Source organism: Moschus berezovskii, chromosome 1 (assembly GCF_049115385.1).
Source record: "Moschus berezovskii isolate FMDL1 chromosome 1, NW_MosBer_1.0, whole genome shotgun sequence".
Classification (NCBI taxonomy): Eukaryota; Metazoa; Chordata; class Mammalia; order Artiodactyla; family Moschidae; genus Moschus; species Moschus berezovskii.
Window position 1 is genome coordinate 65,263,657 of NC_142460.1, and position 13,661 is coordinate 65,277,317.

The window sequence follows — 13,661 nt, forward strand, 5'->3', positions numbered from 1 at the left end:
CATCTCATTAAAACTGTTATCCCAAATCTACTGTTTGCAAATGAATAAAATTTTGGCACTCCTATCTTTGTCTCAGAATCTGCTTCCTAGAGGACCCAATTCACATACTTCATGAGTTGGTAGTTAATAGCCACTGAGGACAGTTGCAAAAGCTTCAGTCAACATCTGGGAGGCATCTTTGTAGATAAATCCAGTTATTTAGGTTCAAGCTACTAGGTCCAAGAGCTCAGTGGCACATCTTCACCCCAAACTTTGTCAACATCATTCAACTTTAACGAATATGTGATTATGAAAGAATCCATGTATTTCCAATAGGTAAACACTGACAAAGCAAAAGCAGAAGTAGCTGCCCCCACAACGAACTCACAGAGCCCCGGTGAGTTCACAGAGCCCTTGTGAAGGGTAAGTTGCTTGGGACCTAGGGCATCTCAGTCATGAAGAGATGAGGGGAGGAGAGTAAGCTTTTGTATCTGTTATCTTCTCCCTCTTTTTTTTGCTACTTTTTTCTTCCATTTACCTTTTGTTTCCCTTCTCCTTTAGTCTAAATGAAACTACAGCTAGTTTTTAAAAAGTATAGTGTGCAAAGAAGGATGTTTAGGGAACTCTAAGTTCAGAATATTAAACAGCTAGGTTAAGCTAGCTAGTGCCAAAAAGTGAAGTGAAGTGAAAGTCTCTCAGTAGTGTCCAGCTCTTTGCAACCCCATGGACTATACAGTCCATGGAATTCTTCAGATCAGAATACTGGAGTGGGTAGCCTTTTCCTTCTCCATGGAATCTTCCTAACCCAGGGATTGAATCCAGGTCTCCCAGATTGCAGGCGGATTCTTTACCAGCTGAGCCACCAGGGAAGCCAATAAAAAACGTGCATATTTTAAAATGAAATGCAAAAGGATGAAAGGAGTCAAATAAGACACAAAAAGAGTAATATATGAATGTGAAATCTTCTACCTGTAAAGAGCCTTAACCATCATGTAAAAAAAGTTAATCCTTGGCACATTCATAATAGAGACAACTAGGACTTTCTAACGTAGTTGTGGTTTCCAGTTGCTGGAAAATTGCGCTTGAAGGAACCTCATCAATCCTCCCATTCCACTAGAGAAACAGAAGTCAGACTGCAGTAGGGCTGCGTCATCCAGAAGGAGTGAGGAGCCCCTCCACCCAAAAGACCAGTGACAAACACACTATGTCTGTCTTCCAAGAAACCACATTGTCAAGAATTGCTAACATAAAGGAAAATTAACACCACAAAAGAGAGGCACCCCACTCACATTTAAAAAACTAGTATTTGAGGAAACAGGATAAACAAAGCAAACAGAAAATTTATCATCAGAGGAATGAGAGGTAACCACATTCATTTTAAAAAAGGCTGCTTTTAAAGAGCACCAATTAGACATCTTGAAAATTAAAAAGAATTATTATGATAAAAATAGATGGTCTATATATTAGAATGGGCATAACTGAGGAGCAAACAAGTAGCAGGCAGAGGCAAGTGAATCTGCCAGAATGTAAGAAGAATAGAGGACAGGGAGATGAGAAGTTTGGGAAAAAGTTAGATGATATGGAGTATAAATCCCAAAGTTCCAACATCTATCTATGTTAGAAGGAAAGGCATGGAAAGGAGTGTCTTAAGAAAATGTCAGAAAAATTCCTGACACACATTTTTAGATATATCATGGTGAAATTTCACAGTAAAACTCCTTAAAGTTTTCAAGTAGAAAAAAATTACACACACACACAGATTACCTACAAAGAAAAAAGAACCAAACTGGGGTCAGACTATCACCGACATTATGTATTAAAAAAACAATGGAGTAACAACTTCAAAGTCCTGAAGAAAGATTATCTTGAACTTAAAATCTTATACCTAGCTAAATTAGCATTTAAGGTTTAACACAAGAACAAAAACTGAGGTGTACAACTTCCTTACCACTAAAAATGAACTCCAAAGTCGGGGAGATGATCAACACAACAAAAAAGCAGGAAGGGGAGGATAAAGGAAGAAACAAAAAGGTGGAATAAATATGGCAAGAATCACCAAACATTTCAATAATAAACAATAAATGTGAGTAGCTTAAATCTCCCTATTAAAAATAACCTATTTAAAATAAAAAGAAATAACTACATGCTATGTATGAGGCATGAGCTAAAACAAAATAATAGGTCAAAAAAAGAACATTAAAAAAGTTACAGAATGCAAATTCTTGCAAAAAAGAAGGCAATATCAGACAAAATACCATTCAAATGCCAGGGATGGAGCACAGAAGGGAAGTTTTATTGATAAAAGGTATAATCTACCAAGAAAACATCATGACCACAAACTTTTATGTGCTCCAAAAAAAATTCCCAGCATCAGAGTCTTTTCCAGTGAGTCAACTTGTCGCATGAGGTGGCCAAAGTATTGGAGTTTCAGCTTTAGCATCAGTCCTTCTAATGAACACCCAGGACTGATCTCCTTTAGAATGGACTGGTTGGATCTCCTTGCAGTCCAAGGGACTCTCAAGAGTCTTCTCCAGCTGCTGCTGCTAAGTCACTTCAGTCGTGTCCGACTCTGTGTGACCCCATAGATGGAAGCCTACCAGGCTCCCCCATCCAGTTCAAAAGCATCAATTCTTCGGTGACAATGCATCGGCGATCAGCTTTCTTCACAGTCCAACTCTCACATCCATACATGATCACGGGAAAAACCATAGCCTTGACTAGATGGACCTTGGTTGGCAAAGTAATGTCTCTGCTTTTTAATATACTATCTAGGTTGGTCATAACTAGACCCTGATGCTGGGAAGGATTGGGGGTGGGAGGAGAAGGGGACGACAGAGAATGAGATGGCTGGATGGCATCACCGACTCGATGGACATGAGTCTGAGTGAACTCCAGGAGTTGGTGATGGACAGGGAGGCCTGGCGTGCTGTGATTCATGGGGTCTCAAAGAGTCGGACATGACTGAGCGACTGAACTGAAAAAAAAAAACTCAATTACTTCTGATGTTAAATACAACAAGATAAACAAGATAAACGTTGTTTCAATTTCTTATAAAAAGTTTACAATGTTTCTAAGTCATTGAGAACATATCTAATCAGATCAGATCAGATCAGTCGCTCAGTCATGTCCGACTCTCCGCGACCCCATGAATCACAGCACGCTAGGCCTCCCTGTCCATCACCAACTCCCGGAGTACACTCAAACTCATGTCCACAGAGTCGGTGATGCCATCCAGCCATCTCATTCTCCGTCATCCCCTTCTCCTCCCGCCCCCAATCTTTCCCAGCATCAGAGTCTTTTCCAGTGAGTCAACTCGTCACATGAGGTGGCCAAAGTATTGCAGTTTCAGCTTTAGCATCAGTCCCTCCAATGAACATCCAGGACTGATCTCCTTTAGAATGGACTGGTTGGATCTCCTTGCAGTATAAGGGACTCTCAAGAGTCTTCTCCAACACCACAGTTCAAAAGCATCGATTCTTCGGCGATCAGCCTTCTTCACAGTCCAACTCTCACATCCATACATGACCACGGGAAAAACCATTGCCTTGACTAGACGGACCTTGGTTGGCAAAGTAATGTCTCTGCTTTTTAATATACTATCAAGGTTGGTCATAACTTTCCTTGCAAGGAGCAAGCGTCTTTTAATTTCATGGCTGCAATCAGCATCTGCAGTGATTTTGTAGCCCAAGAAAATAAAGTCTGACACTGTTTCCACTGTTTTTCCATCTATTTCCCACGAAGTGATGGGACCAGATGCCATGATCTTTGTTTTCTGAATGTTGAGCTTCAAGCCAACCTTTTCACTCTCCTCTTTCACTTTCATCAAGAGGCTTTTCAGTTCCTCTTCACTTTCTGCCATAAGGGTGGTGTCATCTGCATATCTGAGGTTATTGATATTTCTCCCAGCAATCTTGATTCCAGCTTGTGCTTCTTCCAGCCCAGCGTTCCTCATGATGTACTCTGCATATAAGTTAAATAAGCAAGGTGACAATATACAACCTTGACGTACACCTTTTCCTATTTGGAACCAGTCTGTTGTTCCATGTCCAGTTCTAACTGTTGCTTCCTGACCTGCATACAGGTTTCTCAAGAGGCAGGTCAGGTGGTCTGGGATTCCCATCTCTTTCAGAATGTTCCACAGTTTATTGTGATCGATAGAGTCAAAGGCTTTGGCATAGTAGGGACCACTTATATAGAAAATAAGCTGCTATATTAAATGCCTGTATGTTTGACTATTTATTATTTTTACTAAAGATTTGAGGATTAAAAAAGAACTTTCTTGGGTCAGAGTATGACTTTGTTTCATTAGCACAAACAGGCAATGAACTCTTCCCCATCAATTGGAAGTTTAAGGCTACATACAGGATATCACACAGAATACAAGGAGAGGTAGTCATCTGAGTGCAGATTAAGTTAAAAGAATAGAGAGGAAATATGGAAAGGTATACAAGGTTTCCTCTCCTGAGAAAGATGGGTACTTCTTATTTTTATTTCAGCAAAGTCTTTTTTTTTTTTTTTTAAAGTTGCTCAGTAGTGTCTAACTCTTTGTGACCCCATGGACTGTAGTCCGATGGAATTCTCCAAGTCAGAATACTGGACTGTGCAGCCTTTCCCTTCTCCAGGGGATCTTCCCAACCCAGGGTTCAAACCCAGGTCTCCCACATTGCAGGCTGATTCTTTACCAGCTGAGCCACAAGGGAAACCCCAAAATACTGGAGTGGGTAGCCGAGCCCTTCTCCAGGGGATCTTCCCAACTCAGGAATCGAACTGGAGTCTCCTGCATTGCAGGCAGATTCTTTACCAACTAAGCTATCAGGGAAGCCCTGACAGCAAAGTCAGCAAAGCTGTCAGGGAAGCCCTGACAGCAAAGTCTAAATCAACCTAAAACCAACCAAAGACATTTTGAACATAAACGATCAAGAACACTTATGGACTGTTTACTTCTTTCACTTACCATTTCCCTCCATTTAGTCAAATTTTACAATAGATTCCCTTTAAAAATTATTATAGATTTTTTTGTCTCCTAGGGTCAAAATCAGAACCTGCTTAATTTCCTTTCCTTACTGTACTAGGGGAAAAAAAGGATGTTTTGAATGGCACTGAGTAGACAAGGATCAAATTACACAGGCAAATCACCAAACTGCAAATTTTCATCCACTGTCACTCCAGAAGGCAACCAAACCACATCTGGGAAGAGCAGCGTCTCAGTGAGCTCACTATCACCTTCTGCTCACCGCACTCTCCCTCCACAGCCACATTACTTTCTGCTTCCCTTCATTAATAAAAATGAAGAGAAAGAATGGCATTACCACAGGGACAATACAGAAAAGCTAATTATTTTGGTCCAATGATAAAATTTAGGACAAAATGTGAGCTTATCAATCAACACCAGCCTTCTACTACGTCAGGAAACAGTGATTATGAAACTTTATGTAAAACTTAACATAGCTTTACGAAAGTAGCAGTCAAGTCTGGAACACTTACCACACAAGAAACAATCTTTCAATACTTTATTGACCAATTGCTACTTTTATAAAATTCAAGTTTAAGATAAAAGATACCTAAAGATAACAATTAGACATTAATAACAGTAATTAGATCATAATTAGACATTATTTTCACAAGCTTTGAGGCCAATATCAGGCAGAAATTAAATTCATCGGAAGAAAAAGTTTAAACTGGAAAATATACAATTACCCAACTCTTCATAATATCAGTTCAGTTCAGTCGCTCAGTCATGTCCGACTCTTTGCAACCCCATGAATCACAGCACACCAGGCCTCCCTGTCCATCACCAACTCCCAGAGTTCACTCAAACCCACCTCCATTGAGTCGGTGATGCCATCCAGCCATCTCATTCTCTGTCGTCCCCGTCTCCTCCCATCTCCAATCCCTCCCAGCATCAGACTTTTCCAGTGAGTCAACTCATTGCATAAGGTGGCCAAAGTATTGGAGTTTCAGCTTTAGCATCAGTCCTTCCAATGAATACCCAGGATTGATCTCCTTTAGAATGGACTGGTTGGACCTCCTTGCAGTCCAAGGGACTCTCAAGAGTCTTCTCCAGCACCACAGTTCAAAAGCATCAGGGGATTTTAATACCAACTTCCAGGAATTCTTTGCACTGCTTTTCAGTTACTTTCTACCCGACTCCGTCTACTTTCTCAAGTTATAATAAGAACCTTTGAATTATCAATGATATAAATTTGGCAACAAGGAATCACTGTAAATTCTTAGCAAGTGTTTAAAAAACACTCTTGTGATCAGAAACATATACTCATTGCAGAAAGAATGAGCTAGGATCAGATACATTAATCCATGTGTAAGGAAATAGAATAGGTATAGCAATCACTGCTTTATCTGCAGGAGATACATTCGAAGACCCCTGTCTCCAGTGAATGCCTGAAACTGCAAACAGTACCAAAGCCTACATATATATTTTTTTTCCTACATACATGTATCAAGAATAAAGCTTAACTTATACATTAGGCACAATAAGTGATTCATAAGTAATAACAAAGTAGAACAATTACAATATGCTGTAACAAAAGTTATGTGAATGTGGTCTCTTTCTCAAAATATCTTATTGTACAAATTTAATGCCTTTTCCATCTTAACACACTGTAGCAATATCTTCTGCAGTCTGTGAGAGCAAAACTAGCCAGCTTTCTCATTCTTTCACAATTTCAGAAATAGATTTATTCTTACCATATATCTTAGCAACTTCACCATTATGATTATTTTTCCTTTCCTTATTAAGTCAAGAACATTCACCTTTTTACTGAAAAGAAGCACTTTAATGGCTTCTCTTTGGTATGCCCTAATTGCCAGCATCACTAATCTTGTGCTCTGGGCTATTAAATAAAATACAGGTTACTAGTGCAGTAGTCAATCTGACAGCTAACTCAATGTTAAGGGGCAGAATGTGCGGGACAAAGGGATGATTCACATCCAGAGCAGGACCAAGTGGGACTGTGTGAAACTTCCTAATGCTACTCAAAATGGCACACAATTTAAAATTTATGAACTATTCACTTCTGGAATTTTCCATTTAACATTTTCAAATCATGGTTTACTGTGGTAAACTGAAAATACAGAAAGCTAAGACAGTGGGTAAGAGGGAACTTATCACCATAATTACACATTTACATCCAGTTAGAATATACATGAGGTGGTTTCATACTATTTCTTTTTAAATGGTTTTATTCCCTTGCTGCTGCTGCTGCTGCTGCTAAGTCGCTTCAGTCGCGTCCGACTCTGTGTGACCCCAGCCCACCAGGCTCTGCCGTCCCTGGGATTCTCCAGGCAAGAATACAGGAGTGCGTTGCCATTTCCTTCTCCAATGCATAAAAGTGAAAGTGAAGTTGCTCAGTCTTGTGTGACACTTAGCGACCCCATGGACTGCAGCCTACCAGGCTTCTCTGTCCATGGGATTTTCAGGCAAGAGTACTGGAGTGGGGTGCCATTGTTTACCAAATTCCAGAGGCACATTTTAAAATTTGAATCCCAGCTTTACAAAAGTAGCAATCAAGTCTGGAACACTTACCACATAAGAAACAATCTTTCAATACTTTATTGACCAATTGCTACTTTTATAAAAATCAAGTTTAAGACAAAAGATACCTAAAGATAACAAGAAAGTTCTTTTCTAGATTATGTCCTGAAACTAAAAAATCTACAACCCCACCTACTAAATCATAATGCAGAGAACTCTTTAAGAAGAATATACTTGTAAGGAGGGCTTCCCTGGGGGCTCAGATGGTAAAGAATCTGCCTGTAGGAGACCTGGGTTCAATCCCTGAGTTGGGAAAAATCCCCTGGAGAAGGAAATGGCTACCCATTCCAGTATTCCTGCCTGGAGAATTCCATGACAGAGGAACCAGGTGGGCTACAGTCCACGGGGTCGTAAAGAATCAGACATGACTGATTCACTTTCACTTGTAAGGATGCTACCTCTGCAGGATTATGGTTTGAGTTCATACAAAATCAAGCAATTTGTAAAAATAATGCCTAAATGAGGCTTAAGACCGTTAACACAAATTTCCCCAGGACAGAATACAAACGAAAAGCTGGAAATTTTGAAAGAATATTCAATTTGCATGAATTTTTTAAAAAATGTCAAATAATGACGCTTCACTGGTTCATTTATTTGCACCTAAGTGCCAGTTCCGAGAAATGACAAAGATAGAGCAAGTCCCAGTCTTCACAGATTCATGAGTTTAGTAGCAACGACATGAATAAACCACTCAAGTACTCCAGTGCTAAGTGCTAGGGAAGAGAAAAGTTCAGTGTGTGACGTAGTCAATCACACAACAGTATGCTTAGTTATAAAAGGGTTTCAGAAAAGATGAAATGACCTACATATTGTGACTTGAAGGATAAGAAGGTAGGCATAATGGACAGTGTTAACAGAACATCCAAAGGCAAGAAGCAAGAGGAAGTGCAAGAGATGAAGATAAGAGATGAGCGAGAACAAGATCATTGAGAGCTTTAAATCATGATGAATTTGAACTTATCTGTGAGCAATGAACAGAATACCACTTAACAGTTTTAAGCATGGAACTGTTAGGATTTACTCTATTAGTGACAAAATGGACTGGAGGAAGACAGTAAAGAGTATCACTTATTCAGTCAAGAATATAATAGCAGTGGGAATGGAAGAGTAGTCAGATACTTAAGAAGTAGAATGTTCTGGATATTTTTCTAGGTTGGATGTGGAGAACATGAAAAGAATAGAAAGTTAGGGAAGACAGATATACAAGTTTCTGGCTTGGAAAACTAGTTAGATGAACCACATTGATAAGCAATATTCTCAAGAGAATCTGATGTTAAATACTTAAAAGATAATGAGGTGAAGATTTCCTTTAAATTTGGGTCTTTTGAGAGGCCTGGGCTATAAACAAGAAATTAGGGGGTCACCATCATGTAAGTGTTAAGTGAAGCTTCTGGAGGGCAAATAAGCATCCAGTGAAGGTATGGAACATTAAGAAAGCCTGTGATAGAACCAAGAAAGTGACCAACTAAAATCAGAGAACATAGTGTCTCAGAAACCAAAAGAAAAATCATAACCACGAAAGTGACCAACTAAAATCAGAGAACATAGTGTCTCAGAAACCAAAAGAAAAATCATAACCACGAAAGTGACCAACTAAAATCAGAGAACATAGTGTCTCAGTAACCAAAAGAAAAATCACAAAATTAAGAGAAAATAATGTGAAATACTATGAAGGATCCAGTAAGATGAAGAGTGAAAGGTGTTCACTGGTCTTATGTCCCTGGTGATCCTGATTTAAAAAAAAAAAAAGATGAGAAACAGATAACTGGAGCTGTTCTTGCCTGGAGAATCCCAGGGACGGGGGAGCCTGGTGGGCTTCCGTCTCTGGGTCACACAGAGTCGGACACGACTGAAGTGACTTAGCAGCAGCAGCAGCAGCCATGACTGATACAGCAGGTTATCAGTTTTTGACCTCTTTAAATGTTTACACACATCTCTCCCTTCCTATTTTAAAGGACTGACTTAGATTAGTGGTTCCTAAACATTTCATGTTGGTTCCTAAACATTTCACTCTTGTGCAACATTAAAAAAAAACTTGAACTGGAATAACTGCTTTTTTAAGTAATCAAATGAACAACAATTTGGATAAAACACTACTATAAAGTCAGTAGTAAATAAACACACATTTTAAAAATTCACGAGTTGTTTGAAAAAAGAAATATGTAAGACATTTGTGCAGCCAGATACCATGGCTGGTGTATATCTGAATATGATGCTGCCCTGTGATAACTCAGGCCCAGAGATTAAGAAGTCCTGTGGATAAGATGATTCACAAAGAACCTTACGAATTTTGAAAAATCTGTTAATTCTCAACTTTTCAAAATAGATTACTGAAACAAAATGGCACGTCATAGTAGATTTTATAACATCCCAAAGTGGAAAATGATTTAATACTCTACCTCTGTCTCACACTATCAACTGTGATTAGATGCCTTCCTTTGGTGAAATCCTGAAATCCCATTAATTAAACAAAAATATGAATTTTTTGCTTTACAAGTATTTGCTATCCCAGAAAAAGCCAATTTGGTATAGTCTGTTTGCACATGAGTATCACAAACCCAATAGACAGGAGCCCAGTAATTAGTTCAGTTTTACATTAAGGCAAACATAAGCCAACAGAACAATAACCACTGATTTTCCATTCTGATCACTGATACTGAACCCTAAACTGACAATATTTGTCCATTCCTGCATTCCCTTAAAAAGTACAACTATTGATTAGGCGGAAAAGAATTGAGCATCAGGATTCTGCCAGTTTTCCCATCAGTTCAAACAAACATCTTCTTATTTACAAAGCCCACTGAGGTTGACAATTTAAAAGTGCTATTCAAATATAAAACAATTTCTCCAACCACAGACAATAATAAATTACCATTTGTGGTCAAACAGTCTAATAACAACTCTAAGGACCAGGCTATAAAAAACGAACAAAGTCTTTCAATATACACTGATCATCATCAGTTACAATACAAATTTCCATTAAAAAAACAGCAAAGACATTTTCACTGTTGCTTTACTAAAGTATCATTTAGTAACTCAAAGTAAGATTATAGGTACAACTCCAAAAATCGCACAAGAACAGTATGTGCAAGTGTTTTGCTCAGTTTTATTTTGGGTCAGAAGTAATAATTTTAAAGTAGTTCAAGTTATACAAAGAAGTCAATAATGAAGTCTAATTTTTAGCAGCAATGATGTGAACTAAAAAACTGTTCTTGTAAAACTACAAAACGCCATGAAATTTAAAAATTATCACAGTGTTGACCTAGACAATGCTGAAAAACTGAAAATGGGGCTTGCTGCTGCTAAGTCACTTCAGTCGTGTCCGACTCTGTGTGACCCCATAGACGGAAGCCCACCAGGCTCCCCCAACCCTGGGATTCTCCAGGCAAGAACACTGGAGTGGGTTGCCATTTCCTTCTCCAATGTGTGAAAGTGAAAGTCGCTCAGTCGTATCTGACCCTTAGCGACCCCACGGACTGCAGCCTACCAGGCTCCTCCATCCATGGGATTTTCTAGGCAAGAGTACTGGAGTGGCTTGCCATTGCCTTAAGGAAATCTAAAATCTGACAGTATGCTAAATTCTATCAAATGCCAAAAAGGTGAGATGGAGTAGGTCAATTTTGAAACTGCAATATCAGAGCCTAGCTTTTTTTTTTTTTTAATAGAAACTATTTTTGGTGATTTGGAGGAGGGTATGGCAACCCACTCCAGTATTCTTGGCTGGAGAATCCCCATGGACAGAGGAGCCTGGTGAGCTACAGTCCATAAGGTCGCAGAGAATCAGACACAACTGACAAAACTTAGCACAGCATAGCACGTAGAATTGAGAACTTTTATGTATTTTTTATTCACCCACTGCTCTTCCGTGATTAAAAACAAAATAGGAAATGGCGAAAGAATTTCAGAAACATGAAAACATGACAAATGATGACTAATTCATGGTGCCATGATCACCACTCCCAGGGCTGAAATAAGAGATCTAATATTTTAATTCTCTTCTCTTACAGGGATGACACCAACATCAGAGAGATAAAATGACTTTCCAAGGTAACTCTGCTGGAGACCCCAATATAAAACACACATTTCCCAGTTCTCACAGTCCATAGATTTTTTCCAGCATAGTCATACTGCATCTTTGCTATACTTTTTAAAAAAGCAGTATGTTACTCTCCCCTTAGAAAGACTATTTGGTTCTCTCAGGGCCTAGCACAATGCCTGATATAGAGGATGCACTAAACTAAGGTAGTTTGCTTCCACATCAGAACTTCCTTTAAAATTGACTACTTATCAGGAGCTTCCCTGATAGCTCAGCTGGTAAAGAATTTGAACGCAATGCAGGAGACCCCAGTTCAATTCCTGGGTTGCGAAGATCCTCTGGAGAAGGGGTAGGCTACCCAGTATTCTTGGGCTTCCCTTGTGGCTCAGCTGGTAAAGAATCAGCCTATAATGCGGGAGACCTGGGTTCCATCCCTGGGTTGGGAAAGACTACCCACTCCAGTATTCTGGCCTGGAGAATTCCAAGGACTGTATAGTTCATGGCATGGCAAAGAGTTAGACAGACTGACTTTCACTCACTCACTTAATAAAAACATAAAATAAATAAACTCTGGATAGTATAATACGGAAATAACTCGAAAATGTATAACTGGGAGTTTCTGACCAAAGATGCCTCTGAACTGATTCACTCTGTAACTGCCGTTATACAATCTCAGACACAGAAAAATCCTCCCCCCCCCCAGCTCACTCCGGTATTGTTAAATGTAGCCAGGCCAATTCCACTCCCTCCCACATCCCCCAACAGCTGTCAGATACCAGAAGGATTTAATAGTTCCAACAAAACCATACAAAGCAGTTTATCAAGCACTCCGAAGCTTGGCTTAACGTCAGAGAATCCGTATCACGCAGTCAGGCTTGGTCATGTTAAGTTTCCAGGTAAAATTAAAAAAAAAAAATTTAAGATGCTTCTACCGCAAGTTTAAGAAGTCATTCCCACAGATGAAATAAATGCCTCTGAACACCATTTTACTCTTGTCCACCAAGTCACTGTATTTACTCCCCAACCCAGGGAGTCATTTGTTATTAAAAGGTTATTACTGATTAAGTCCTAGGCCTTAGAAATGATCAAGGCAATTCATATCACAATGTACCGATCTTGAAGGGAATTTGGCTTCCTTCACTAGTAAAAGACAATCATCACATTAGCAAATGTCCCCTTACCCACAACGATAGAGACAAACGCTGTGTCACTGAAAAGAAAAGCAAATATTTTTCTGAAACCAAAAGGAAACTGTCAACGAATGTTGCTAACCTGTGCCCTCGGGCTACTCCATTCCCTATAACGGCAGCCAGAACTGAGTTTCCCTAAACCCTTGCGCGGCCGCTTGGCAGCTTCCATCTGATGGGAAGCCCCCTGAGGGGCACAACCCCGTCAAGGAAAGGCTGCACCCGCCGGGTTCTACCTCCATGCCCGGGGCTGCTTCTCACCATTTCCAGGTGAGTACCGGGGCCATCGGGGTGTCCGCTGCCCGGGGCCGGACTGGCCCTGCCCTCCGGGGTCTTCCGTTCACTGTTGCGCTTCAAGCCGCCGGAGTCGCCTCGGGCCCCGGTCTCCCGGCGCCGCCGCTGCCGGCTCCACAGGTACAGGGCACCCGCTCCTAGCAGCAGGGGCGCCCCGACCGCCAGCGCCAGCTGCCATCTCGGCAGGCCCCCGGTGCCCGGGCCCGAAGTCGCACTGCCGCCCCCCACCCCACTCGCGGAACCGGGTCCAGCCGCTGCGACCATTGCCGCCTCCACAGGCTTAGAGGCGGCCATAACGAGTGTCCTCCGCCACCTCCTCCTTGCTGGTCGTGGGAGCCACAGTTACCAGGTAGCGTCCCAAGGAAAACGGGAGGGAGGCAGGGAAGGAAAGCAGTGAGCGAACAAGCACGCTAGGCAGCAAGAGCGGACGACAGAAAAGGGCCAGAGGTCACCGGAAGCCCAAGGCATGCCGGGCCAGACCTAGCCGTCCTTCTTTTCCCTTCTCAAAAAGAGGGGGGGGGGGGGGCAGGGAGAAAAGAGGAGTAGAAAATCACTTCCGGGTCAAGGTAAACTGGGCGTGATCTGAACGTCCCGGGCAGCCCTTTTTCTTTCG

At 40.9% G+C, this 13,661-nt stretch overlaps 1 protein-coding gene across 2 annotated transcripts in view; it reads right to left on the reverse strand.

Annotated features, from left to right (window-relative positions):
• The window catches only part of TOMM70 (translocase of outer mitochondrial membrane 70), a 38,440-nt gene extending 24,954 nt beyond the window's left edge, over positions 1-13,486 (reverse strand). For both annotated transcript variants that reach the window (XM_055411912.2, XM_055411826.2), the window contains exon 1: positions 13,016-13,486. In XM_055411912.2, the coding sequence (XP_055267887.2) occupies positions 13,016-13,342 (327 nt within the window). In that variant the 5' untranslated portion in view covers positions 13,343-13,486. The remainder of the gene's footprint in view (positions 1-13,015) is intronic.
• Between the last annotated feature and the right edge of the window lie 175 nt (positions 13,487-13,661).